Here is a 25,607-nt window from a genome sequence, read left to right as displayed (position 1 = left end):
TGTATGTTTGAGTAAGACTCTGTGTGTGTGTGAGAGTGTGAGTGTGTGTGTGTGTGTGTGTGTGTGTGTGTGTGTGTGTTTCCAGGGCCAATTTTTACCTTAGGCCCTAGGGCCCATGATAATTTTAGAGGCCCATGAAAGTGTTTAATTTCTTTTAAAATCAAGGAAGAACTAAACTTCTAGGTCAAATGAAATGTTTTAATATTTAATATTTGTCTTTATACCAATGTAGTCATGATAAATAATTTTAAAGATGTCTTTATGGAGAAAGAGGCCCACAAAGGCAAAAGTGCCTGGACCCATGAAAGCTATAATGGGATCTTGTGTGTCTCTGCTTCTGGTCACGTCTCTATGAGGGTCTGCAAAGGTCACGGTTCTATGAGGGTCTGCAAAGGTCTGCATAGCTTTGTTTCAAAAACAAAATAAGGCCTTCCCTGGTGGCACAGTGGTTAAGAATCCGCCTGCCAATGCAGGGGACACAGGTTTGAGCCCTCGTCCCAGAAGATCCCACATGCGGCAGAGCAACAAAGCCCTTAAGCCACAACTACTGAAGCCAGCGCGCTTAGAGCCCGTGCTCTGCAACAAGAGAAGCCACCACAATGAGAAGCCTGCGCAATGCAAGGAAGAGTAGCCCCCACTTGCCGCAACTAGAGAAAGCCCGCACGCAGCAACGAAGACCCAATGCAGCCAAAAACAAAATAAATATAAAATTAAAAAACAAAACAAAACAAGTGCCTACAATGTGCCAGGCATGTTCCCGAAGCTTTACTGATATTCATTTCACATAATCCCCTCACCAGCCCCATGAGCTGGGCACTATTCCTGCCCTCCTTTCCCCAGCGAGGAAACTGAGGCTCCAGACATCACTAGCTCAAGTTCACCCAACTACTAAGTGGTGGGGCCAGACTGTAAGCCCAGACCACCTAGATTCTGGGTCTGCCTGTCGGGGGTTGAATGTCCAATGTCTGCATGAGTGTGACCATCTGCGTGTGAATATATCGACATATATAACTCATTTAATAATAATTAAAAGCAAAGGCTCTGAAGCCCCGCAGGCTACATTCTTATCCCAGCTCTGCCACTAATTTGCTGTGTGACTCTAGGCAAGTGACTTCACCTCTCTGGGCCTCCATTTCCTTGCCTGTAACATGATAGTTCCTACCTCATAGGAGTGTTGTGAGAATTAAATAAGTTAATATGAGTGCTCAGAAGAATTACTCTTGTTATTGTGTGTGAGGAACACCACGTGCATCTATAGTGAGGATGTGTGTGTCATGTGTGTTGGTAACCGTGTGAAGGTGTGTGTTTCTATCTGCAGGTGTGTGTGCGCGTGAAGCTGTTTCTCTGTGTGGCGGTGTGTGTTGCTGCTTGTGGGTGGATGTCTGAATGCCTGTGTGCCCCTGTGAGAATATGTGTGGATGTATGGGCCACCTGGGGCGGGGTGTGAAGGTCTTTGGGCAGCTAGGGTAGGTATTTGTGTGTCTCCTTTATTCCGTGGGAGAGGAGATGAGGGGCTTGGACAGGACAGGAATGAGGGGTCACTCCCTGTCTGATGCTGGGGCCGAGTCACTGCCTGCTGGTGGTTGCCGTGTCATCTCCTAGTCCCTATCCCTCCTCCCAGACTGGTTGCAGACAGAGGGGGCGTGGGGGAAGAGGTGTTTGAGGCTGGGCTTTTGTCTGGAAACCTCAGTCTCCCTGTATTGTCCCCCTGTCCCCTCAGCCTTCCAGGTCTCCCTACCCCTTCCCCACTATTGGGACAGAGAATCAAGACTCTCCTGGGAATTAGGAACCACCCAACCCCTCCAGCTTGGCTTCATACCTGCTGTGTGACCATGAGCCAGGCCCTCCCCCTCTCTGGGCCTGTGGGATTCAACAATTTTAAAGTGCTTCACCCTCTGTGCCCTGGCTGGGCCAGGCTCTGCACTGGGAGGCAAGGGCCAGGAAGTCAGGTTTCTGAAGCAGCTAGTGAGATCCTTACCAGTGGATGCCTAAGAGTTGGAGGCTGTGGTGTCTGAAATACCCTAATTAGACTCTTGAACTACATTTCCTAACTGGGTGGCTAGGTAAGCAGCTTTCCCCTCTGAGCCTGGGTTACAACAGTGTACGCTGTGAGCAGACAGGATAGGTCTGCAAGGCTTATGACTCCCCACCAATGGAACTGTCATTTAAACAATCCCAACACCCAGGTTTTTCAGGGAGTTTCACTGAACCAGGCAGCTCTCAGAAGTCAGGAAGAGAATAGGAATCCTGGGTTTGAATTTCTTGATGGGATGGGATGAGATGGGATCTTGGGCAAGTCACAAACTCTCTATCATTTTCCTCTTTTATAAAATGAAGATTTTTCTTCCCTTAACCTTCCAAAGCTGTTTTAACGATTGTAAATCTTGTATTGAAAGGCTTAGTACAAGAGCCGGTATTTGGTAAGTGCTAAATACATGGCATTTATTATTATTATTTCATCATCATCATTATTATTACTATTATTATTTATTATGCCCCCACACACATACATTATTTCTGACTACGGATAAAATGATAAAGTAGAAAGGAGAGGTTAACAACACCATCAGCAGGAGGGACACTTCACCCTGTTTTATTCCCCATCCCCACCAAACCCGCGTACCTCCCAAACGCCGCCGGATCTCTGGGGGCAGCAGGGTCCAAGACACACATCCTTTGTCCATCCGGGAAGAGTGAAGCTGAAGCTCAGAGAGAAAAGACATTTTTCAAGGTCGCACAGCCAGTCAGGGCAGAAGCTGGTATGAGCCTCGGGACTCCACCCCCACTTCCACTTTCACCTGGAGCACCACAGCCCCTCCCACCCGGTTCGGGACTCAGTTTCCCCGAAACTGAGTGACTACACCACAGAGCCAGGGCTGCTTTTGGAGATTGACCTTATTCTTGAGAGAGAGCGCTGCACCACCAGGGGACATGGGAGGGGCGGCCAGAGGTGAGGGGGACCCCCATCTGGGGTCTTCCCTGCGGGGATCCTCCGCTGGGTCAGTCTAATAGCCTATTAATATCAGCCCCCGGGGCGGCGCTGCACTGCGCAGGCGCGGGCGGGTTCCGCAGGCGCGCGGGGCGAGCGCACGAGCGAGCGAGGGATTCCCTCTGACGTAATTGCTAGGATACCAAACAAACACTCAGCGGCGCCGGCCAAGCTCCTTATATGGCTAATTGCGTCACAGGAACTCCGGGGAGACCAGGCCGGGATCCCCTCCCGCCGAGTGCTTCAGAACGCAGCCCCCAAGACCCTCAGGGCCGCGAGGGTGATGCAGGTGATCAGATCGAGGCTAGGGCAGGCCTGTTGCCGGACGGTGCGTGGCTGGGTTCACCAGGGCCGGAGATATTGAGAAGTTCGCGGAGCGCGGGAAGGGTGACGTAAGCAGGGGGGCCGGGCCCCGGGCATATAAATACAGCGGCTCTGGGCTTCATTCATAAGACTCAGAGCTACGGCCAAGGCTGGGATACGCGGAGCTGGGACTTGATTGTAGTGGTTCTTCGTCTTGGGGGCTGTGAAATTCAGTTTATTATTTTTCCGGAAAGTTTTTGGAAGGATTCTTCTAGATAATTCTACATTTTATTTTGGAGGATCGACTTACTTTTTTTCGTCTTCCTTATTACTCCCCTCCCCCCGTGGGACCCGCCGGACGCGTGGAGGGGACCGCACCCGAAGCAGATTCTGTACAGCAGGACAGAGCTTTCCGCCTCTGGGGGAGCGATCCCCCCTCGCCCCCGGGTCCTACGGAGCCTGGACTTTCAGGAGGCACAGCGGCATCTTGTGGGGGCCTGGGCACCGCAAAAGAATTACACAGAAACTTTGCCTTTGTTGGAGCGGGACGCTGCCCCCATCCCGAGTTTCCCCGGACTCTCACCTTTCTTTCCCCCACCCGGCCATAGCCTTGGCTTCCCGGCGACCTCAGCGTGGTCACAGGGGCCCCCCTGTGCCCAGGGAAATGTTTCAAGCTTTCCCCGGAGACTACGACTCCGGCTCCCGGTGCAGCTCCTCACCCTCCGCCGAGTCTCAATATCTGTCTTCGGTGGACTCCTTCGGCAGTCCACCCACCGCCGCCGCCTCCCAGGTAAGTTCTAGAGGGTTGGGGTGATGCTTTGTGGTTTATAATTTTTTTAAAGTCAAGGGTGGAGCGAGCAGTCCCCCCACCCCAAATAAAGACGCGTCAAAATCCAGGATCTGAGAGGGGATAGGCTCACGGCGCACTCTGCAAACTGCAGAGTCCGGACGTGCTTGCAATTGGTTGTGTGCGTGGAATGCAGGGAGGGAGCACATAGGGGTGAGCTTTGGGGGTGGGGTGAGTACGCCGTTCAGTGCAACGTGTATGAGGTAGCAGGGCTGAGAACTTTTAGCCGGCTCGGGGACTGCCCCCCACTCAGGTCACCAACCTGAAGCTAGCGCCGTTAGGCAGGTGGGGGAAATCCCGGGGAAGCTTCCAGTAGCCTCCTCGCTTTTTCCTCCTCCATCCGAGCGCCTACTCCGGCGCCGGGTCACCCTCGACCCAGTGGGAAGGCGGGCCTCGAACCCTCAGTGGCGCTGCCTCCGCCTCCTGCGCGGAGACGTAACGGGGAACCCGTGCGTAACGGCTGACGCGCTGGAATCCTCCGTCTGACGCGGGGCACGCACGGCGCGTGGCGCCCCCTTCGTCCGCCCCGCCCCTGACGTCCCGGGAGCGTTCTATTTTGGAACGCCGGGGCCACGTTGCTAAGGGAGGGGGCAGCCCGGCGTTCCGATTGGCCGCCGCGGCGCAAGCTTTGGCCAATCAACTTTCCCTTCCTATTTGTAGGGTGCAGTTTCCTTCCCCCAGTTCGTCCCCGGAACCCGTGGTTCTTCGGCACTAGGGTCTCTTTAACGGGCCTCTAGAGGAAGAGCAAGGGGATTCCTGTCGCCACAGGAGCGATCTTCTGCGATCTAATGAGTCCGCAAGGACCTTGCCGGGATCCTGTCCCTCCGCTCTCAGGGTCAGAGGGTGCCTGTGTGCCGGAATTTCTTTGGGAGACATAGTGACCGTCACCCACTTCTCCAGGCACACACAGATACATTCCCACTCCTAATGCTCCCGACGCCGGGTGTCTCCGGTTTGTCCGAAGACAGGACTAGAACCGCTAGCCCTAGGGGAACCAGCCAGGTGGTCTCCAGGAGCCCCGCCCCCTCTGGGTTTCCGGGATGCTGATTGGCCAGCGAGCCAGCCTGTCCCTCACCACGCCCCCTGGGAGAGTAGTTAAGCCTTCCGAGCAGTTCTAGGATTACATTTTGGGGGTGGGGGAGATGAACGGTGCTTGGGCTTGGGGTCTCGGGACCTACACCACTCCACCTCCGCGACAGTCTGAGGGAGCCTGGCTGCTCACTTTCTCTCCTTGTCTGCCCACCGTAACCTGTCGCTTGTCAGTCTTACTCTGGGGAGAGACAATTACTTGAAACGTTGTTCTAAACTCCTAGGCCCGTCCCCCAACACCCTTTTAACTGGGACCCCCGCCCCTGCACGGGGGTCTCATGGACCCTCCAGTCTCTCATCCCCTCGCTCAGAGGGGTGTGTATATGTGTGTGAGTGTAGAGGGAGGCTTAGCCTAAGGCCTCTCCCTCTCCCTCCCCTTGCCTCTGGGGTGGGGGTGGGGTGTTGTGGCTGTGTGTGTGGCTGTGACTCCATCCCGGGGGTTCTGTCACCCGGCTGTGTCCAGCCTCCTCCCCACCCCCCACACCTAAGAGTCACCAACCCGGGGTGTGATTCACCACCCGCTGGAACCGTGCAACCTTTCCCCGAGGAAGAAGGAGGAGGTAGAAGCCAGTTGCACAGAAATCCTCTCATTAACCACTGCGTCACGGTGTAGTGGAAGGGTGGGTGTTGTGGCTTTTTGCCTGTGACACACACATCCACACCCGCTGGCCCTGTGCTCACTCACAGGGTCGGTGTGTGTATGTGTGTTGGGTGTGTGTGTGTCGGTGTCTCTGTTTGTGTGTCTACGCCTGTGTGTGTATGTGTCACCCTGTAGGAGTGCGCCGGTCTTGGGGAAATGCCCGGTTCCTTCGTGCCCACGGTCACCGCGATCACAACCAGCCAGGACCTCCAGTGGCTCGTGCAACCTACCCTCATCTCTTCCATGGCCCAGTCCCAGGGGCAGCCACTGGCCTCCCAGCCCACAGCCGTTGACCCCTATGACATGCCAGGAACCAGTTACTCCACGCCGGGCATAAGTGGCTACAGCAGTGGCGGAGCTAGTGGCAGTGGTGGGCCTTCCACCAGCGGAACCGCCAGTGGACCTGGGACTGGACCTGGGCCCCGCCCAGCCCGAGCCCGGCCTAGGAGACCCCGAGAGGAGACGGTGAGTAAAGGGCATCAGAGCTTGCTCTGGGTGCAGGGGCGGGGGTGGGGGCAGGGGAAGAAGCAAGAGAGGCAGGAACTTTCCCACTGTTGGGCTGAGGGACCGTCTGCAGCCTCAATGCTGCAGAAACCCTATCATCCTCCCCACAGTCAGTGAGGTCTAGAAGGTTCTTTTCTGACTCCTGGGGATTCTTGAAGAAGAGGAGGTTTGGGGTGGATGGGGAGGAACACATGTCCCCCAAATCTCACTATCTCTTATCTCCCCTACTCAGCTCACTCCAGAGGAGGAGGAGAAGAGAAGGGTTCGCCGAGAACGAAACAAACTGGCAGCAGCAAAGTGTAGGAACCGGCGAAGGGAGCTGACTGACCGACTCCAGGCGGTGAGGATGGTCCCTGGGGTGGGGTGAGGGTATGCTGAAGGGGGGCTCTCTCCCCATCTTCTGTTACCCACCACCACCTGTGCCCTTATCCTGGACTGAGAACCAGAGGTTCCACATGTGAAACGAGATACAGACGGGGTCACCCAGCTCATACACGCAGGCTCTCACCTACTCCTGGCTGCTTTCTGTCCTGGTTTATGACCCCGGCTCCCCACCACCACACACACCACTTGCCTGGCCTTCACTTCATCCTGAGGGGCCATATGAGCGAACTTTAATAGAGGGGCGCTCCAGTCATTTCCCCTTTTTGGTCTTGGGCAAGTGATAACCCATTTTTGCCTCAGTTTCTCCATCTCTTCAACTCCTCAGTGAATCTCCCAGGTTCCTGCTAGATTTAACATTCTGGAGAGTCTGTGAAACGAAATTCTTTGATTCTATATCAATTCCCCCACCACCTGCCCCAGCCACCCGTAGTTCTCAGAGCTTGGACTGGTGGCCTCTGCCATGATGCCCCTCTATTTTCATGCCCTACCTCAGTCTGAGAGTTTCCTACTTTATACTTGCAGGGGTTTCCCTGCTAAATCAGGGAAATTCTTTACTTCCCTGAGCTACCTGGTCTCTTCCCTGGGAGGCAGAGGGGGAAAAGTAACAGAGGGGAATAGGTGGCCTTAGAAACATATGACGATCGTTCACTCACTCAACAAACCTCTGAGTGCCTCTTGCAACCAGAGACTTCCTATGTGTACCTGGCCCTTTCCCAACCATCCACTGGACAGACGGGGAAACTGAGGCTCCTAGAAAGCAAGACCCTTGCCCCAAGTCCCATAGCACACCAGGCCTCCATCTCAGGGGGCCTTTCAGTCCAGAGCTGCCTTCCAACCCTGGGCCTCCGCAGTCAGTCTAGGAGAGATGGCTTCAGCCATGACTCACCTTCTCTAGTCGCTCACGGCCTTTTTCTCCTTCCTCGCTCTTCTCTGCGACCTGGCCGCCCGGGCCTCAGGAGACAGACCAACTGGAGGAAGAAAAGGCGGAGCTGGAGTCGGAGATCGCCGAGCTCCAAAAGGAGAAGGAACGTCTGGAGTTTGTGCTGGTGGCCCACAAACCGGGCTGCAAGATCCCCTACGAAGAGGGGCCCGGGCCGGGCCCGCTGGCGGAGGTGAGAGATTTGCCGGGGTCAGCATCCACTAAGGAAGATGGTTTCAGCTGGCTGCTTCCGCCCCCGCCACCACCGCCCCTGCCCTTCCAGACCAGCCAAGACGCACCCCCCAACCTGACAGCTTCTCTCTTTACACACAGTGAAGTTCAAGTCCTCGGCGACCCCTTCCCCGTTGTTAACCCTTCGTACACTTCCTCGTTTGTCCTCACCTGCCCGGAGGTCTCCGCGTTCGCCGGCGCCCAACGCACCAGCGGCAGCGACCAGCCTTCCGACCCCCTGAACTCGCCCTCCCTTCTCGCTCTGTGAACTCTTTAGACACAAAACAAACAAACACACAAGGGAGAGAGAGATTTGGATGAGGAGGAGAGAGGGGAAGAGACAAAGCGGGCGAGTGGCCTCCCTGCCTCTCCTGTCTGACCCTCCGCTGCCACTGCCGTCGGACAGGAGGACTTCCTTGTGTTTTGTGCCGCCTCTTGTTTCTGTGGCCCGGCGAGACCAGAGAGCTAGCTGGTGACTTTGGGGACAGGGGGTGGGGAGGGGATGGACACCGCCCCCCCGGCTGCCTGTCGGCTGTCTGGCTTCAACCCAACCTCTGGGGATGGGGGAGTGGGGGCGGGGGTGATGCCCACCTTTGGGCTGGAGGGAGAGGGGTGCTGGCGGTGGGCTTTGGGGTGAGCTGTAGTCCTCTGCAGAGAGGCCCAACAAGGAAATGCCACAGGACCCCCAAAGAGTCTCCCACGCCCACCCTTCAAGGGGTGACCAGGCTGGTTCTCCCTGCTCGCCCCCCACCACGACCTTAGCTTATTTATCTAACATTTCCATGTGGGTAGGTCCTCCCCTGAATTGAGCCCCCCTTTCAAGGGAAGTTGATGCCCCCCCTATGATGATCCCCTTCCCCCCCCCCGACCCAGACTTAGTCTGAAATGTGAACCTCCCTCCCTAACCGTCCAGCTGCTCCCTCCCAGCGAGACTGGCTCTGATTTAAATTTCCTGAACCCTAAGGATCCCCCGCACATTCAGCCCCCAGCCCTCTTTTGGGATTCCAGTGTTAGTCTACCCTCCCCCACCGCCCGTCAGCCTCCCCTCCGGGCCTTCCTTGTTGGGTCTCTCTGATTCAGGCAGCAGTGGGTGCTGTGATGCCTGTCCCGCGGGAGTGTTTTATACTGTGAAATGAGTTGGCCGGATTGGGCGGGGGGAGGAGCCCGGTGGGACAGAACCCCTCTGGAGGTACTGTGCCGCCCACTCCCCAAAGCCCTTCCGTGGTCTCCCCTCCCCCACCTGCCTCCTTCCTCCCCTCAAAATGAGTTTGACTCAAGGGGGTGACAGAATCGAGAGGGGCTGACACTTACCCATTCGCGTGGCCTCTCTCCTCAGGACCCCCGCCCCTCCCCCCAGACCAAGCCCTGGCCTTTTCCTTTAAGGCCTGTCACCCTAACCCAGCCTAGGACGCCAATTTCTCCCTCCCCTCGGCACCCCACATCCTTTCTAGAAAGGGAGCAAGGGGAGATTGCCAGGGGGCCCGACGTTTTTCCGGAGAAGATTTAAAGGCTGAGGCTTTGAACACGAAGGGGCTGGGCTCCCGCCGTCCCAGCTTCCCCTCCCCCTGCCCCAGCCCCAATTCTTGGTTTCGGCTCCCTCCCCCCTCCCCCCGCCTTTCCCTGTGTTTCACCTCATGAGAATTTTATCATGAGGCCAATTGATATTTTTTAATATCGGGTGGGTCACGCCGCCCTCCGTGCTGCATGGAGAACATTCCACTGCCCCGTCCCGCAGCTCCCGCCCTGAACCCAGAACCCCCCCCCCGGCTATTTATCCCTTTCCTGATTTCCGAAAGGCACTTATATCTATTATGTATAAATAAATATATTATATGTGGGTGTGTGTGTGCGCGTGAGTATGTGAGAGCTTCCGCAACCTTGTTCTAGGTCATGTTGGCCCTCAAAGCCATGCCGTTGAATTGGAAACACTGCTTCTGGAAACTTCGAGGCGGCCTGTCTTGGGCTGCCTCTGTCTCTAGCTGTCTCTTTTCTGATTGTCTCGGCCCCTCTGGTTGTTTTCTGGCCGTCTCTGCCTGTCTCTTTCCCGAGTGTCCCTTCCCCTCTGTCTTTTCTCTGCCTGTTTTTACTTGACCGTTTCCATCTGACTGTCCCTGATCCTCCAGCGGTCTTCCGACTCCGGGTTCGTTGGGGACCTGAGATTTTATTTTTGTGAGTAAGCCTGTGGGATTATAGATGTTTGTAATCTGTATCTTTGAGGATTCTGGGTGTGAGTGTGAAGCTGTGAGCAGGGCCTGCCGCTGCAGACCACAATTTATTGAATATCCAACTACCCCCACCCCATGCTGTATTTGTGATTCTCTTTTTGTATTTTGCACCTGACCCCTGGGGGGCTGGGGCTGGCTGGCACTGGGCCGCTACCCTCCCCTTCGTGGTTCTGCACTGTCGCCAATAAAAAGCTCTTAAAAGTGCATCCACCAAGCTTCAGGGTCTGTTTGCTCCTGACACCCATCGCCTGCCTTCCTTTCAGCATGAAGGAGTGAGGTTAGATTGCTATGGGACTGCACACGCACACACACACGCTGGAACTCTTACTAGTGAATCAGCCAACAGCAGGATGGAGGGAGGCTAGACAGTCAGGAGGACTTCCCACACACACAGGCTGTACCTCCTCCTTGAAGAAGTAATGAGGCAGAATGTAAGCCATGAGGTGTCTGATACCAGAATGCTAAAGGTCAGGGAGGTTTCCTGGTGAGGGAAGAATTTATACAGTGAGCCCCCTACATACAAACAATTTCTGTTCCGAGGTGGCGTTCGTTAAGTCCAGTTTGTTCATAAGCCCAACAGAGTTAGCCTAGGTACCCAGCTAACACAATCGGCTACATAGTACTGCACTGTAATAGGTTTATAATACTTTTCACACAAATAATACATAAACACAAAAAATAAAACATTTTAAATTTTACAGTACAGTACCTTGAAAAGTACAGTAGTACAGTACAACAGCTGGCATACAGGGGCCGGCATGGAGTGAAGAGGGAAGAAGAGTTACTGACTGGAGGAGGGAGAGGAGGTGGGAGATGGTAGAGCTGAAGGATAGTCAACAATAAGAGACGGAGGGCAAGCTGCAATTTCACTCATGCCTGACGTTGATGGCAGAGGTTCTGGTTTCTTGCTGGCTTCAATTCTATCTACCCTCTTGAAAAAACGATCCAGTGATGTCTGGGTAGTACCTCTTTTTTTGCTAGTCATCCAGTGATGTCTAGGTAGTCTCTCTGTTTTTCTCGTCATAGATGACATGGTAGCACTGGATTGCATTCTGAACGGCTGCTGCAACCTTCGTGTATCATTGCACGTGAACTAACTTACATGATTAGGCATGCAAATGAATGTTCACATCTTTGAAAACTCACAACTTGAAGGTTCATATATAGGGAACTTATTGTACTTGACTCTGTAATGTTCTGGGAATTGTCTGAGCAAAATTTAGAGTAAGAAGAAGTTTATGCTGCTGAAGACCACTCAGGCATATGGCAACTCCTCAGGGTTATATGACTCACAAAACTTGGATCACTTTTACAGTGAAGATCAGTTGCCTTTTGCTTTTTCACATGATCACTTCTTCTGGGTTTGGAACATATTGGGGACAAACCAAGATTGACTAAACCAAAACCATTGCCACTTTGTCCAAAGATACAGCTGAGCCATCCCCATTGCAAGATCCAAACCTGCTCTCATTTGCATAGCAGCAAGCACTCTGGGAATGGAAGTACTGGTCCAGAGGTCAGATGTCTTAGTAAATGACTAAGCAGGGGTATTTGTCAGGATGGAATTACTTAATTTCTTAGTTAATTCACAAAATTTGCTAAGCATTTATCGTGTGCCCAGCCCTGTGCTGGGCAGTGTTGGGGATACTGCAGAGACTGAGACAGCCCCAGGCTCCCCCCTCCTAAGGTTCACAGCCCAGTGGGGGACACAGACCTGTTCATAGTCAGGGATGATCTAAATTGGACAGGGTTGGGGGAGTCCATGGGACTTGAGGGGCCCAGTGGAGGCACCTAACCTGACCTGGGAGTCAGGAAAGACTTCCTGGAGGAGAGGATAGCTAAGCTGAACCTTAGAGGATAAATAGAGAGCATAGAAGGGAATAGAAAAAGGCTGAGTCTAGTGAAATAGTGAGTGCAAACAGCTGTGAGTGGGGAGAGGGCTTGATACATTGAGGGAGCTAGAGGTTCACAGGCACTAGAACAAAAGGTGTGAAGAGAAAGGTTACCAGGGAGCAGATTCTGCAGGCTGAAATTCCAGTCTAAGAGTTTAGATCTTCTCTTGAGGGTACTGGGGAGCTCTGGCAGGTTTTGCGCATAAGAAGGTCAGGGACAGGTTTGTGCTTTAGGAAGACTCCTCTAGCTGCCAGGTTGAGGGTAGCTGGGAGAGGAAGGGGGCAAGGATAAGGCAGAAGATCAGAGATGAGGCTAGGGCGAGGACACTGAGATGTGAGGAGGAGCCTGGAATAGGACCAGGGCTGTGGGAGAGAGAGGAGGGGAAGGATTCAAAAGACTTTGAGGAGGCAGAACAGACAGGACGTGGTGAGTAGCTGATTTGGGAAAGACAGCACAGGGCAGTGGTAAATAGCACTGGCCAGAGGTCTGAGAGCCCTGGGGCTGGAGGCTTCCCAAAGCTGGGTGACCTTGGACAAGAGACTTCATCTTTCTGAACCTCAGTTTCCTCAGCTGCAGAATGGGGCTGAGGGGAATCAGTGAGCTAGTACACACCAGCGCTGAGCACAGAGTAAAATGCAGTTATCACCATCTTCATCGCTGTTATTGGGGCCACCCTGTTTCCCCGCCTGGAGTATTCCCCCTCTCTGCTGGCTAATCCACTCTCTCATCCTTCAGGTGTATATTCAGCTATTACCCTGACACCCTACCTGAACTCAGGTCTCCTTGTAAGATGTCCTCATAGGTTCTGTGCCTGCCTTCCCCGTACTTATCACTTTTGTAGTTGTTAATTAAATGGGTAATTGATTAGTGTTTAAAGTTTGTCTCCTCCACTTGACTGGGAGCACCATGAAGTCAGGGTCAGGGTTTTGTCGTCACCAGTGTGTCCCCAGGACCGCTCAGTGCAGGGCCGGGCATAGAGCAACCACCCCGCAGATACTTGTTGAATGAGTGAATGAATGAATGAATGATCAAATGAATAAATATTTGCTTAGTAAGTGCATGCGTGATTAAGTACATGAGTGAGTAAATGAATAAGTGAGTAAGCAAGTGAAGGGGAGGAATCCAGGATCACTCTCAAACTGTAAACATCCTAGAACAGAGAGTGTAGACGAATTTTTCTTAATCTTTTGGAGTTCTTTGTTATTCGCGGAAAAAAAGAAACGCATTGTCGAGCGCATAAGTGAAATCAACGTTCTCCGGGCCAATTGGCACTCTATGACGGAGAGCTTAGAAAAGGGAACTGAGTACGACGCCCGAAAGGTGGAATTGAACCACTCTGTCGCTAGACAGCTACAGGTTTGAAGCCTGCACCCCAGACCACTGAGGATCATCCGGGCGAGTAACTTTTTTCCCCACACAGCTATATAAAACCCATAAATTTCCACTTTTTTAACCTATGGTGATGTAGTTTCGGAGAGTGTGATACTGTTGACTTCAATATACATAAATTCTCCCAAGCTATTTATTACGGTGCATATCCTTCCAAAATGTTGAGTTTGCCTCATGAGTTGAATCATTGTCGCTTTAGAAACTGTCGCATTTGCATTGCGCCGTGCATTCTGGGAAACGGCGCCAGGGGACATGGAGCCCTCCCTTCTTGCTGTTAAAGGGCCAGAAGCCCCTTTTTTCCAAGTAAGAAGTCCATTTTTTAAGAGGAAAGATTCATAATTCGGCATTCAGAGGCCTCTTTCCTGAAAAATCCGAATTCGAGTGGGTGGGTTCCTGCTAGAGTCTGATTTAGCCCAGCCCCGGAGGCTCCGAGCTGGCGGCTATAGGGCTGGGGCGACACCTGCTGTTCTTTTGTGGAACTTCAGCGATCTACAGAGCCCTACGTTTTTTCACATGTTCAGTGAGCACCTAGAGTCCCAGACGCAGTCCTAGGTTCTGGGGATGACAGAATTTCTGTCCCCATTGAGCTTAGGCACTAGAGATCATCAGTTTTTGCATCTGCATTTTATGGACGAGGAAAGTGAGGCGTAGAAACGGATAGTACCCTGCCCTATCCACACAGCCCAACCACTTGGGAGAACAGAACTTGTGCCATTGTAATTATATTATTACAAAAAAAGTGATCCTTTTAAAATCCAAGTCAGTGATCCTTTGACAATATCATTCCCCGACATGAAACCTTCCCAATGGCTCCCGTCTCAGAGTAAAAGTCAAAGTTCTCATCACAGCCTTACAAACCCGATGATTAGACCTTTGCACTCCTCGGACCCGATCTCCTACTCCTCTCTCCTCATATACTCGGTTTCTGGCTCACAGATCTCTTGCTGCACACATCAGGCATGCTCCCTTCTCAGGGCCATTGCGTTTGTTGATCCCCCTGACTGAATCTCCTTTCCTCCGCATGTTCCCATGACTCACTGCCTCTCTTCACTCTGGCCTCTGCTTAAATATCACTACTTAATGAAGCCTTCCCTGAGCACCCAATCTAAAATAGCAAGCCCTGTCACTCTATCCCCTTCCGCTTCTGGACTTTTCTCCATCACCCTGATCACCACCTGCCATATTCTACTTCTGTTTGCTTATTGTCTGGCTGCTCCCGCTAGAATATCAGCTCCATGAAACCGTGGACTTTGTTTCGGTGGATTTTGTTTGTTTATTTGGCCAGGCCGCGAAGCTGATGTGATCCTAGTTCCCTAGCCAGGAACTGAACCCAGGCCCTAGGCAGTGAGAGCACGGAGTCCTAACCACTTTGGTTCATTTCTATGTCCCTGGTACCCAAAGCGTGCTTGAGCACTTGCCAGATGCTCACTAAATGTTTGTAGGATGAACGCAAGAATATTATCACTATCCTTTTCTGAGCCTCAGTTTCCCCATCTGGAAAACAAGACTAGTGCAACTCGGGGGAATCATAACGAGCAGCTGGCTATAGAAGCCTGACATGGCACCAGGCAACTGGCAGTCACTCAATAAAGGCTGTTTCCATCTCCAACCTGTTTCTTGCCTCCAGTGGGGGTACCAAGGATGGGCTTGGGGCTTTAGCCATTCCTGAACCCATAATCGCAACCAGTCCATCTTCCTCCTTTCTTTGAGATGGACAAACGGACACTTTGTCTTATGGAAAGTATGAATAAAAGTATCTTTAGGAAAGGTTGCTCTTTTATCTGGAAGTTTAAAACACTACCCCTGCTTGGCAAATTCAGATTTAAGAGAAGCCCCCCTAAGTCCTGTTTCTTTCAGTTAGCTAGCTGCTGCTAGGCAACCCCTGTATACAAAACCCGAGGCTGTAACTACTACTCCTGTAACATCATTATCTATCTCCTAAAATGTGACATGCATCACAGGAGGCAAGATTTTAGGTGATGCACAAACATTTTTTTTTTATATATAATTTTTATTTTTTTTATTTTCTTTTGCTGTACGCGGGCCTCTCACTGTTGTGGCCTCTCCCGTTGCGGAGCACAGGCTCTGGACGCGCAGGCTCAGCGGCCATGGCTCACAGGCCCAGCCACTCTGCGGCATGTGGGATCTTCCCAGACCGGGGTACGAACCCGTGTCCCCTGCATCAGCAGGCGAACTCTCAACCATCTGCGCCACCAGGGAAGGCCCCAAACACTTTAAATGGTAATAGTTTCGTGTTTAACTGTTATCTTCTATTTCTGGCAAGCGATACTGACTTCCTTGGTGGTGGAGTAACATTTCCTTTTAAAAGACATTTGTTTTATTTTTTTTAATAAACCAATTTAAAGAAAAAATTAGGCAAATAGCAGAACAGGTGATATAAAGATCATCAAGGTCCTGAGGGCTGACTGAGGTTTGGGAAACAATGTCATAGCTAACAATGCAGCTTCTGTTTACTGGACATTTATTCTATGCCAGGCCCTGTAACAAGGGCTTTACATGTAGGTAGTTTATGGCGACAATTTTCTATTTGAGGAAATGAGCCTTCAAGAGGTGAGTTCACTTGCTCAGGTTACGCAGCCAAAAAGTGAAGATGATTCAATCCAGGTCTGTGGGTCTTTAGACTCCAGTCTCCTGCCTCCTCCTCCCCCAGTTTAGTTTTGGAAACTGAGGCCCAAAGAGGCCACGAGGCCCTGTGCTTATTCCCAAGGCAGTTGGAATGGAGAGAAACGGGTGGAGAGGTTGGAGAGAGAGAAAAGACATGGCTTGCTGACTGACTAGATGTGGGGGGTGAGGGATTAGGAGTCCAGGGCCATACCTGGGTCTCTGGCTGGGCAGGAGGGGATGTCCCTGAGTGGGAAATCAGATAGGACAAGGAAGAGGTTTAGATGTGTTTGAGGGGGGAGTCTTCCATCAGGCAGTTGGATACATGGTTCTCGGACTCAGGTGAAATGGTTGCCCAGCAGGGAGAGTGTGGGGATCGACTCGCGATGTCTGCCTTGAGCACAGGCATGGAAAGTGGCTGTCAAGGTTTGGCTAGCCCTGGGATCAGCCAACTCTGAGATGGCAGAGGGGAAGTTTCTTCCTCCGCAGAGATGGGGAAGGTTCCTCCTTGAATATCACTTACCCGCTTTTCAGTACAGGAAGGTGAAAACTGGACGGGGCTGGAAGCACAGGAGGCCTTGGGTTTTCCACAGAAGTCTTTATTACAGTGTAAATCCAAGCTCAGGCCTCCCCTGGGCCCCATGCAAAGCCCCAGCGTTGGGGCCAGTGGCATCCAGGAGACACCACCCCCTCACGGCGCCTCCAGCGGTGGGGTCCCGGAAGTGCAGGGCGTGTGCCCTATCTAGGCAACTACAAGTCCCAGCAGGCCCCGTGGCCAAGGTGCCTCGCCTTTCCAAGACTCCTAGAGCAGAGCCTCTTGGGAAATGTAGTCCTGGCCACTCAGGCAATTTGCGCAAACTCCCTGGTGTGAGCGATCCTGACACCCACTGGGAAATGGCTTGGGATGATGCAGGGAGAGGGTGGGGATGGAAGGGAAATGGAGGAGGGCAGAGGGCTACAGGGGGTGGGGGCAGGCGTCCCGCAGGCAGAGGCACCCCTTTCATTCGGCTTTGGCTTTGGATCCGGAGACTGCGGCTGCTGCCGAGGCAAGGGCTCCGGTCCCTGGGAACTTAGCTCGGATCCTGAGGGAGAAACAGGTGAGTCAAGGGGTGGGGCAAGCGACAGGATAAGTAGTATCTAGGAACTAAAAACTCGATGGAGGAACTGAGTGCCCAAGCCAGCCCCTGCCCTCCACCTACTGGCCTGCGATGGAACTGTCTCTCACCTTTTAAGAAAAGCAGGCACTCAGCCCCAGGAGAATTAGGGACAGGGAATATTGGGGGTGGGGGCGCGGAGGAGCATTCCCAAGTTTTCTCATTCCCCAGCCCATCCGTCTCTACCACATGCCCTTACTTAGCTTTGATGTGGCTCAACTGATTGGTCACCAATCCCACATACTGGTCAATCTGGGCCTGGGGAGACAAGAAGGGGTGAAAGGAGAGATTGGAGGGGGTTCTTCTCCCTAATTCATTAAGAAAGCTTCTTCCTCCCCCACCCCCAGATCAGGAGTTGGGAGGAGTGGCCCACCACTCCACCATCAACTCTAAACCTGATAAAATACCCTTGGAAATCAGAAGTCCAAGGTGAAGTGTCAAGTCAATTGGACCACACTCTGTGTGGGAAGTGATGTCAGGTAGACACACAAGAATCTGCCGGTGGCTTTGCGTCCTGGGAACTACTGTTAATCTTTGAGTGAGTTTTGTGTGTGTGTGTGTTTAGGGGCACTGTAAGAATAGAGGGTGTTAGTGTTGGTTGTCGCGTCCCTGAGTGGATTGATTTAAATATTAGTTTAATTCAGTGTTAACTGACTTTGTGAGCCTCGGTGATTCCAGCATGTGAGGGAGTTAGGGCTATCTCCCTGGCAGGAACATGTATCGTTTGGCTCTCAGCTGTGCCGGAGAATGTTAAAAATGGAATGTTGGTCCATCTGCCCGTCTCTGGATAGGATATATGTCAGTTGGCCCTGGTTCTGTCAGTGTTCTGGGCTGGGATGGGTGTCAGTCAGACCCAGACTATGTGTAGGGATAGATGGCGTCAGTCTGTCTGTCTGTCTGTCTGCAAATGGAATATGTGTTTGTCAGTCTCTGGTGGTATCAGGGGAGACAGGGTATAGGGGTATCAGGAGAAGGCATTCATCTGTCTGCCTGTTTCTGGCTAGAAAGAGTGTTGTTCAGCCTCGTGCTATGTCAGGGAGAGAAGACACCAGTCAGGCTGCCTCTCTGGAGGTAGGACGTGTCAAGGCAGACCTTGGATCATTGTTGGGGAGAAGCATCAGTTAGTCTACCTGCCTTGGGTTGGAATGTGTCAGATCCTGGCTCTGTCACGGGCCACCTATCGAAATGCCTGTCTCTGGCTGTGGAAACGTATTAGGTAGACCCTAGCTGCATGGAGGAGGGGCAGCAGGCAGACCACCTGTGCCTAGCATGTGTCAGTCAGAGCCTGATTCTGTCAGGGGTGGGAACACCAGCTTGTCCTCCTGTCTCTGGCTGGGACATCTGTCACGGACCCCGGCTGTGTGTGTGGGGGGGTGGTTTGGCCGGGGTACTGCCAACTGAGGGCCTGTCGCACTTACCTGGTGCTGCCGGTACAGCAGAGGGACTGTGAATAAACCGATCACTCCTGCGGGCACAGAGATGGGGGTCAGGGCTCTCCAGGGAGATTAACAGCTCCATTCAGAGCCCTGTCCTCCAGCAGACCCCAGCAACCCACCTCCCCGCGCCGCCCCTCACAGCCTTCCCAGCTCACCCAGAATGAGAAGAGTCAAACCATTGAAGACGGCACCCACGAAGGTCAAGATGTAGAAGAGAAGGGCCAGCTGAAGGTGAGGGTCGGGGTCAGCAGAGTCTATGGGGTACACCCTGGGCTGGGAACTTCCCCAGCAATGGCCCTTCTCCCCTCCTCCCCCCAGGGGCAGGGAGTTGAATGTTGGGACCCAGGAGGGAGTGTGGGGCTTCGGGGCACCTTGAGGGAATCCATGAAGTCTTCTACCAGAAAGAAATGCCGCAGCTGCATGGCCGCAGAGACCACACAGGAGGCAATCTGTTGGGACATACGTTCTGTCTGCTCCCGAGTCAGGGTCAGGTCCACATCCAGGTAGGCCCTGAGAGAACAGAGGTGTGTGAGGCCACTCAATGGGTGGATGGGACCCAGGCTGAGGGGCGTGGCTGAGTCAAGGGCAAGAAGTGAGGGTTGGGGAGTAAGGCCAGGTGTAGCATGCTAGGGTGGAGGTCAGGGTCAGGAGACGGGATCAAGGATTAAGGGTAAGAGGTTAGGGTCTGAGGTTACGTCTGGAAGTCAAGGGTCAGAGTCTGGTTTAATGTCAGGGTCAGGCTGGAGTCAGGAACAGGAACAGGATGGGTCAGGGCCAGGGTGAGAAGTCAGTGCCTGATCTGAGGTCATGGGTCATGACTTAGGGTCAGCGCTGAGGTCTGGACAGAGGTCAGGTTTGGGGGCCAGGCTGCAGGCTCTCACTGGAAGGGGTTGGCGCCGTCTCCCCGGTGCACGGCCTGCAGCACTTTTCGGTAAACCCTGAGAGAGATGGTGCCGCAGAGCAGCAACAGGGCCACATGGGCCGCCACAGACACGATGCTAAAACGCAGGAGGCTGAGCAGGGAGACCATGAGGCCTGTGAAGACCACTCCTGACGTCCTCGTGTCCTTCCAGTACAGCAGGTCTGCCACTGTGGAGGGAGGGGGCGGCAATCAGGCTGGGGTTTGGAGCTGGCCTGGCTGACCTCCTGACCTCCTGTTTCCTGTCTCGGGGCTGAAACATCACCTCTCGACACACCTGTCAGAGCCTTAACCCAATTTCCAGATTTTTATTTATCTTCTTTTATTCCATGCTTGCCTCCTGGAAAACCCAAGTTAACTGTCTAGCAAGTCCCCTCAAGCTTACTCCTGCCCATAGATAATGTGTGAACACAATTTTGGGTGAAAAATCAATCTTCTGCATCATGCATATCTCACTCTATTTTCCTCCTAGAATTCCCTCCTAGTCAACAGGAATAGCTATTCATTCATTCATTTTAAGGGCTACACGATATTCCATGGTGTGGCTACACCATCATTCATTTTATTCAACCATGCAGCTATTGCTGGGTCGTTTACTCTGTTTCCTCCCCCATCCTCTTCCCTGACAGTACTACAAGGACCAGCCTCCTGCAGATATTCTTACCTCCGGGAGGTTCTATTTCTGAGATAGAGTGCCAGGGGTCGAATCGCTGGGTGGACTAAGTATGTATTTTTGAATGTCATAAATATTATCAGATTGCTTACTAGCAAGACTGTGACAATCCTTATTTCTATGAGCAACACGCAAGTGATCTTTTCCCAGCATCCTGCCCAGCAATGGGTGTTATTGTTCTTTTTATTTTTTGCACCCTGACAGGTGTAAAGTCTCGTCTCCTTGATACCCCTACCAACACATACATCGAAGTCCTAAATGTATTAATAACATCAGCCTCCTTCTTAGGCCCTAACTCAAACTTCTGACCCCTTTCAGAGGTCCTAAACTCACCTCCCAACCCCAGCCTCTGTCCTGATCAGTGACCTTTGGACCTCAACGTTTCATCTCACTCATCTTAACTTTTAACAGCCGTCCCTATAATCGGCTCTGCTTTGAGCCCTGAACTGAGAGCCCAGTACCCTGCCATCTATTTCCAGACAGTCTCCATCCTCCCACCCTTAACTCCAATCAAACTGACCCATCCCAACCAGTCCCCCTCAGAGTCTGACTGTCCTCACTTCTGTATCTTCCCTATGCACATCCTCCCATCTACCTCTAACTAGGGTAGACCTCCCCTCAACCCCTCCCCTGCAGGCTCCCCAAAGCCTGAGCCAGTGGTGGGGGAGGGGCCGGGTCGCCTGAGGCAGGGGCTAAGTTTAGGCACGATGGGGGGAGGGTGCCTCTCAGGCAGCTGTGCTGGCCTGTCCAGCTACTGAGTGACAGCACCGCCTGGGCCTGAGGCTGGGGGAGGGGGCCTCGCAGCTCTTGGGCCCCAAAGCTCCGGCTCGAGAGAGAGGGGACCCCATACTCCCTCCACGCCCTCCCTAGACACCCCCGCAGCCCCTCAGACCCAGCCTGCCGCTCTGGGGAATCTGGGACCAAGAGGAAACATCCCCCAGATTTGAGGGCGATAAAAGTGAATCTGGGTCCCTTTCCACGGTCCCCCAGCGCCCGCGTCCCAACCCGCCCCGAAAGCCCACCTTTACTCCCCATCTCGGCTCCGAGTGAGAGGCTACAGACACTGCTGCTTCTCAGGGATTTTGCCCACTTCAGTGGAACCCGGAGGGAGGGAGTAAGGGGGCGGGGCCCCTTTGTACCCAGCCAATGACTCTCCATTGCGGTGGGAACAATTCCAAAACGGGGTGGCTCTCTTTGTAAACAGCCCAAAGCAGTGATGTCTACAACCTACCTATAGGAACCTTTCGTGGAGGCTGAGCATACTGTAAAGTAAGGCGGGGTCTATTTACAATTGGCCAATTCATGTGGTCAGGGAAGAGGAGAGTTTTTAAAACGCACGGAGTTTACTTTTACTTGCCCGGTGGCCACATTCAGAAAAGAGCATTATTTTTACAGGGATTTGGCCTGTCCAAAATCAGCCTCTAGGGGGAGCACTCCAAAAGAGGGATTATTTTTTAGCAATTAGCCAATCCTAATGCTTCTTCCAACTTCTCAGGTGGGAGGGCTAACTTCTCAAGTGGGAGGGGGAACCATTTAAAAAGAGCCAATAGCAATCTCAGGTAACGGGAAAATTTTTTTAAAGGGTGGAGTTTACAATGTCTTGCCAGTAGCAATACCTCCTCGCTTCTCCATTCTCCTCCGTTCCTTCCAGAGGATGGTCCCTTTAAAAATCAATCCTCCACCCTCGCTGTAGTCCAAAGGAGCACGTTCCCTCATGCACTTTACCTAGAAAGTGTGGTTCCAATGTGAATTCTGATTGGTCCGTGCTATCGAGGCACTGCCCCGTGATTGGCTCCCGCTCCAGCCCTCCCCACGGCTCTTCCTCCTCCTTCTTGTCCAGCGAGGGCTCATCTGGCCAAGAGTTCGAATCCCGAGATCGATGTGGAGATGGGGTACGGGCCTGAGGGATTCCAGAGCCAGGGCTGGGCTGTGGAGTCAAGACTTCGGGCGGCGAGGACTGAGCGAGTCCGAGTTGTAGGTCCAGTTCTGGTGCGTTAGAGAGAGAAGGCTGTGAGCTTTCACCATGGAGGTGCCCTAAGGAGAGACCACCCACCCCTGGTGGCTTTTGTCCCAGCACCTGGGACATCTCACCTTTCCCAGCCTCTCCAACCTCTGATCCGTCGGGCTCTTCGTCATCCAGCGGGGTGGAGCTACTGGTGGCAGAGTCCTCCCCGGACCCTGCTCCCCGGGCCGCCCAGCCCACTTGGTCCAGTTGGAGCCCCAGGTCCTCCAGGGGGCGCTCAGCTGGAGGGGCAGAATCGGGGTGACCACGGCGCCCAGGCTCCGGGGATTGGCTCAGGCTGGGGATGCTCTCCAAGCTGTCGCCCAGGCCAGGTTGCGGGGGCGGCTCTCGCGGCTCCGAGACTGAGCGGCCCTGGGGCCGTGGGCGGCGAGCAGCTGAATCCCTGCGGGCCCCAGAGCCCAGCACGCCATCGAAGGCGATGTAGGAGAAGGTCAGCTCCCGGGGAGTGCCCCAGTCCTGCGATGTGGTCTCCTCCTCGTCTTCCTCTGAGAATTCCCGGGCTGTATGCAGCTCCCGAAAATCCGAGTCGTCGTTCCCTCCTGCCATGAGCAAAGGAGGGCATGAACTCCTCTGACCAAGACCCTAGCCCACTCCCCTTAACCCCTTTACCCAGCTGTGAGCCCCCTTCAAGTCCCACTCTCACACCCTCCCTCTCTGCTTACCTTCTGTGGAGTCAGGGGTAGAGGAAGCTGTAGACGGAGCTTCTTCTGCAAGAGAGAAAGAATCAAAGATTCTTAGAAGCTTAGATTGCCCGAGTTACAGAAGTAGTGTGCTAGTCCTGGAAACCTGTCTGAATTAAGGAATCTTAAGAGTTTTAATTACAGGACCTCTAGAACATTCTGTATACAGACTATAAAACCTTAGTATCCCTGCTGTCTGAAGCTCAGTCTTAGAAGTTCAAATCCAGGAATCTCGATCTTAGTGTCTTTAAATTAGGGATTTTAGGAGGCTTCAATTAATTAATTCTTTCAACAACCATTAATTGAGTGTTTAATACATGCCAGGCACTGTTTTAGATCCTGAGGATACAACTGTGAACAAAACAGACAAAATGTCTAGTCTCATAGAGCTTACACTCTGTAGGGGAGATAGACAGTAACAATTAAACTTATGATGTTGGGTGCTAAGTGTGTGGAGAAAAATTAAGGTAAGGGAAGAGAAAGTAAGGGGGTTCTATTTCAGACAGGTTGGTGAGGAAGACTTCCCGGATGCCATTTGAACAGAAACCTGAATGCTGTGAGGAAACCATGCGGATATCTAGGGAAGAGTCTTCCAGGCAGAGGGAAAAGCCAGTGCAAAGGCCCTGAGGCAAGCACTAAGCTTTGCATATCTGAGGAACTGAGAAGTGTGCAGATGGGACTGGAACAGGGTGACTGATGGGGAGATGGAAGGGAGATGAGGGCAGAGAGGAAAGGCGGGGTGGGGTGGGGGTGGGGAGATCACGTAGGGCTTTCCTTTGTAAGCCCAGGTAAGGACAAGATATTAGAATGTTGGGATGATACTCTAAAATGTTGAAATAACAAATTCTCAGAATTTTGGCATGTGGACTCCCAAGACGTGCAAGTGGCTAGGTCGGCGTTGCAATCCCCAGCTGTCGGAACCATAGGGGTGTGAGACAGAGCATGTTAGCCAAGGACTGTTAGAGCCCTGGGCTCAGAAATCATAAGGCTCAGGCAAGGCGTTTTCAATTATGGAATTCAGCCTCTCAGAGTTAGCTTGGGGCTTTGCCTACAGGAGATGCTCAGTACCGTTTGGAGATTGAAATCAGATGCCCCCCCGCCCCCACCCCTTTTCTTCAGCTAGGGAATAGGAGGCCAGGAGTCAGAGACCTGGAGTGGTAAAACCTAAGGACCCAGGAGTCCTAGTCCCAACCCAGGGATGGCTGTATCCCGGGGACAGGGGATTGTACAATTCGGGCGAGGTCGGGGCTGCCTCTGAGTCTGGGGAGAAAACGGAGGTGGGATGCGAAGATGGGTGATGCGGGGGAAGGGGGGAGTCAGACCCTCTTCTCCATCGTGGCTCTACCCCTCCATTCAAATCCCCTCACCGCTGGCTGTGGCCAGCACCAGGGCGAGGGGACAGCTCCCGGAGAGCTTCCTCATCCCCGGGCGGAGCCCCGGGGCACATTCAAGGGCCCAGAGCGCCCCCCGTCGGCTATCTCAGTGCCCCCAGCCTCTGCCCAGTCTCACTCAGGTTGTCCGGGTCAAGTCGCCCCCATCGCCGCTAGAACACGGTGGGGAGGGAGAGCTTCCTTTGTCTCCTTCGCTTCCTCCCCATCTCGGCTCTCCCGCGGCCCAGGTCGGAGGGGAAACCGGGGAGGAGCCCACCCGGGCCTCTGGGCCCCACACCAGGCCTGAGCCTCCCCCTACTCACTGCAGTGGGCGAAGACCGGCAGGACCTGCCCCATGGCCCCCCTCGGGCCTGCATCGGGACCCCCGCCCACTCCGGCCACGCCGCCCTGGGCCTGGGGCCGCGAGCGCTCATCTCCGCCGCGCCCAGGACGCCGCCGCCGCCATCCTCGCTGCCTCCTCCTCCCGGGCCGCTCCAGCAGCAGCCGCCGCCGCCGCCGCCGCCGCCGCCGCCGCCGCCGCCGCCGCCGCCGCCGCCCTCGGTTCGGCTCAGCGGTGGCGGGCGGGGCCGCTGTGGGGCGACTGCAGCGCGGGGCCTGGGGGCGGGGCCAGAGAACGGGGGGCGGAACATGAGGGAGGGCGAGGGGGAGGGGAAACACCCGGGAGGATGGAGGTGGGCGTGGCCTTCCTAATAGAGGGGCGGAGCTAGGACCGTAGGCTACCGGTCGAGAAGGCCTGGAAGGCGGTCTGAAGGGCGGGGTCTAGACAGAAGAGGGCGGGGCCTTTAGGGGGAGAGAAGCGGGACCGAGGGTAGCGTGAGGGGCTCCGGGAAATGATGATGAAGGAGCCTAGGCGGAGAGGATGGGGGCGTGGATCTCAGAGTGGGTTGGGGTGGAGCTAGAGGTGGCATTGAGGGGAGGGTATAAAGATTTTACCGCTGAGAGGTAGAGGTATAAGCCTAGATTCTCAATGGGAGTGGGAAAGGGGGCGGGGAGAAACTACTCGGAAAGTTTTGAGACAAGGGGAGGAACTCAGACTTGGGGAGGTTTAAGCCAATTTAGAATTGTTCTAAATGGGTGAGGTCAGTCCGAGACTGAGGAGCTAGAGGCGTGGCCTAGAGGGAATAGGGCAGAACAATCAAGGGTGGTGGTGCTGCCCAGAAGGTGAGCTGAACCTGGAGTGAGGCGAGAAGAGGGGAGGGGTCGAAATAACAAAATTAAGCATTTAAAGCTTTTGGAACCCGGATGGGACCACAGATGTGGGCAGAGATTGAACAGAGTCGGGCTGGGCAGCCGAAG

General features: G+C 53.6%; 2 protein-coding genes and 1 non-coding gene across 6 annotated transcripts; 1 reads left to right on the top strand and 2 right to left on the bottom strand.

Annotated features, from left to right (window-relative positions):
- Positions 1 to 3,427: 3,427 nt before the first annotated feature.
- On the top strand, positions 3,428 to 10,335 carry FOSB (FosB proto-oncogene, AP-1 transcription factor subunit). Of its 3 annotated transcripts, XM_060130360.1 has the most exons (5): positions 3,428 to 4,082; positions 6,004 to 6,333; positions 6,605 to 6,712; positions 7,713 to 7,868; positions 8,009 to 8,148. In XM_060130360.1, exons 1-5 carry the CDS (start codon positions 3,957 to 3,959, stop codon positions 8,009 to 8,011), a joined length of 723 nt encoding a protein of 240 aa, XP_059986343.1. In that variant the 5' UTR covers positions 3,428 to 3,956; the 3' UTR covers positions 8,012 to 8,148. The 3 variants fall into 3 exon arrangements, with proteins under 3 accessions (XP_059986343.1, XP_059986341.1, XP_059986342.1); XM_060130358.1 differs by having other exon boundaries at positions 3,429 to 4,082; positions 7,713 to 10,335; XM_060130359.1 differs by having other exon boundaries at positions 3,965 to 4,082; positions 5,916 to 6,333; positions 7,713 to 10,335.
- A 2,999-nt stretch (positions 10,336 to 13,334) lies between these two features.
- On the bottom strand, positions 13,335 to 13,421 carry TRNASTOP-UCA (transfer RNA opal suppressor (anticodon UCA)). Its single transcript has one exon. It is a non-coding gene; the product is annotated as a tRNA-Sec (tRNA).
- A 3,197-nt stretch (positions 13,422 to 16,618) lies between these two features.
- RTN2 (reticulon 2) lies at positions 16,619 to 24,705 on the bottom strand. 2 transcript variants are annotated; one of them, XM_060130998.1, is made up of 10 exons: positions 24,614 to 24,705; positions 22,903 to 22,947; positions 22,309 to 22,779; positions 21,943 to 22,203; positions 19,507 to 19,714; positions 18,997 to 19,135; positions 18,781 to 18,850; positions 18,608 to 18,654; positions 17,389 to 17,447; positions 16,619 to 17,117 (listed from the first exon to the last, which is right to left on the bottom strand). In XM_060130998.1, exons 1-10 carry the CDS (start codon positions 24,645 to 24,647, stop codon positions 17,036 to 17,038), a joined length of 1,416 nt encoding a protein of 471 aa, XP_059986981.1. In that variant the 5' UTR covers positions 24,648 to 24,705; the 3' UTR covers positions 16,619 to 17,035. The 2 variants fall into 2 exon arrangements, with proteins under 2 accessions (XP_059986981.1, XP_059986982.1); XM_060130999.1 differs by lacking the exons at positions 21,943 to 22,203; positions 22,309 to 22,779; positions 22,903 to 22,947; positions 24,614 to 24,705 and adding an exon at positions 21,240 to 21,353.
- Positions 24,706 to 25,607: the final 902 nt, after the last annotated feature.

Source organism: Lagenorhynchus albirostris, chromosome 19, assembly GCF_949774975.1.
Source record: "Lagenorhynchus albirostris chromosome 19, mLagAlb1.1, whole genome shotgun sequence".
Lineage (NCBI taxonomy): Eukaryota > Metazoa > Chordata > Mammalia > Artiodactyla > Delphinidae > Lagenorhynchus > Lagenorhynchus albirostris.
This window is presented reverse-complemented; position numbering and strand designations above follow the sequence as displayed.

Excerpts from the sequence above, each read along its gene's own strand:
- FOSB (XM_060130358.1), top strand. The coding sequence starts at position 3,957 with ATGTTTCAAGCTTTCCCCGGAGACTACGACTCCGGCTCCCGGTGCAGC. Across the intron at positions 4,083-6,003 it reads CCACCGCCGCCGCCTCCCAG|GAGTGCGCCGGTCTTGGGGA; the intron begins GTAAGTTCTAGA and ends GTCACCCTGTAG. Across the intron at positions 6,334-6,604 it reads GGAGACCCCGAGAGGAGACG|CTCACTCCAGAGGAGGAGGA; the intron begins GTGAGTAAAGGG and ends TCCCCTACTCAG.
- RTN2 (XM_060130998.1), bottom strand. The coding sequence starts at position 24,647 with ATGGGGCAGGTCCTGCCGGTCTTCGCCCACTGCA. Across the intron at positions 22,780-22,902 it reads TACCCCTGACTCCACAGAAG|GAGGGAACGACGACTCGGAT; the intron begins GTAAGCAGAGAG and ends TGCTCATGGCAG. Across the intron at positions 18,851-18,996 it reads ACTTCATGGATTCCCTCAAG|CTGGCCCTTCTCTTCTACAT; the intron begins GTGCCCCGAAGC and ends CCTCACCTTCAG.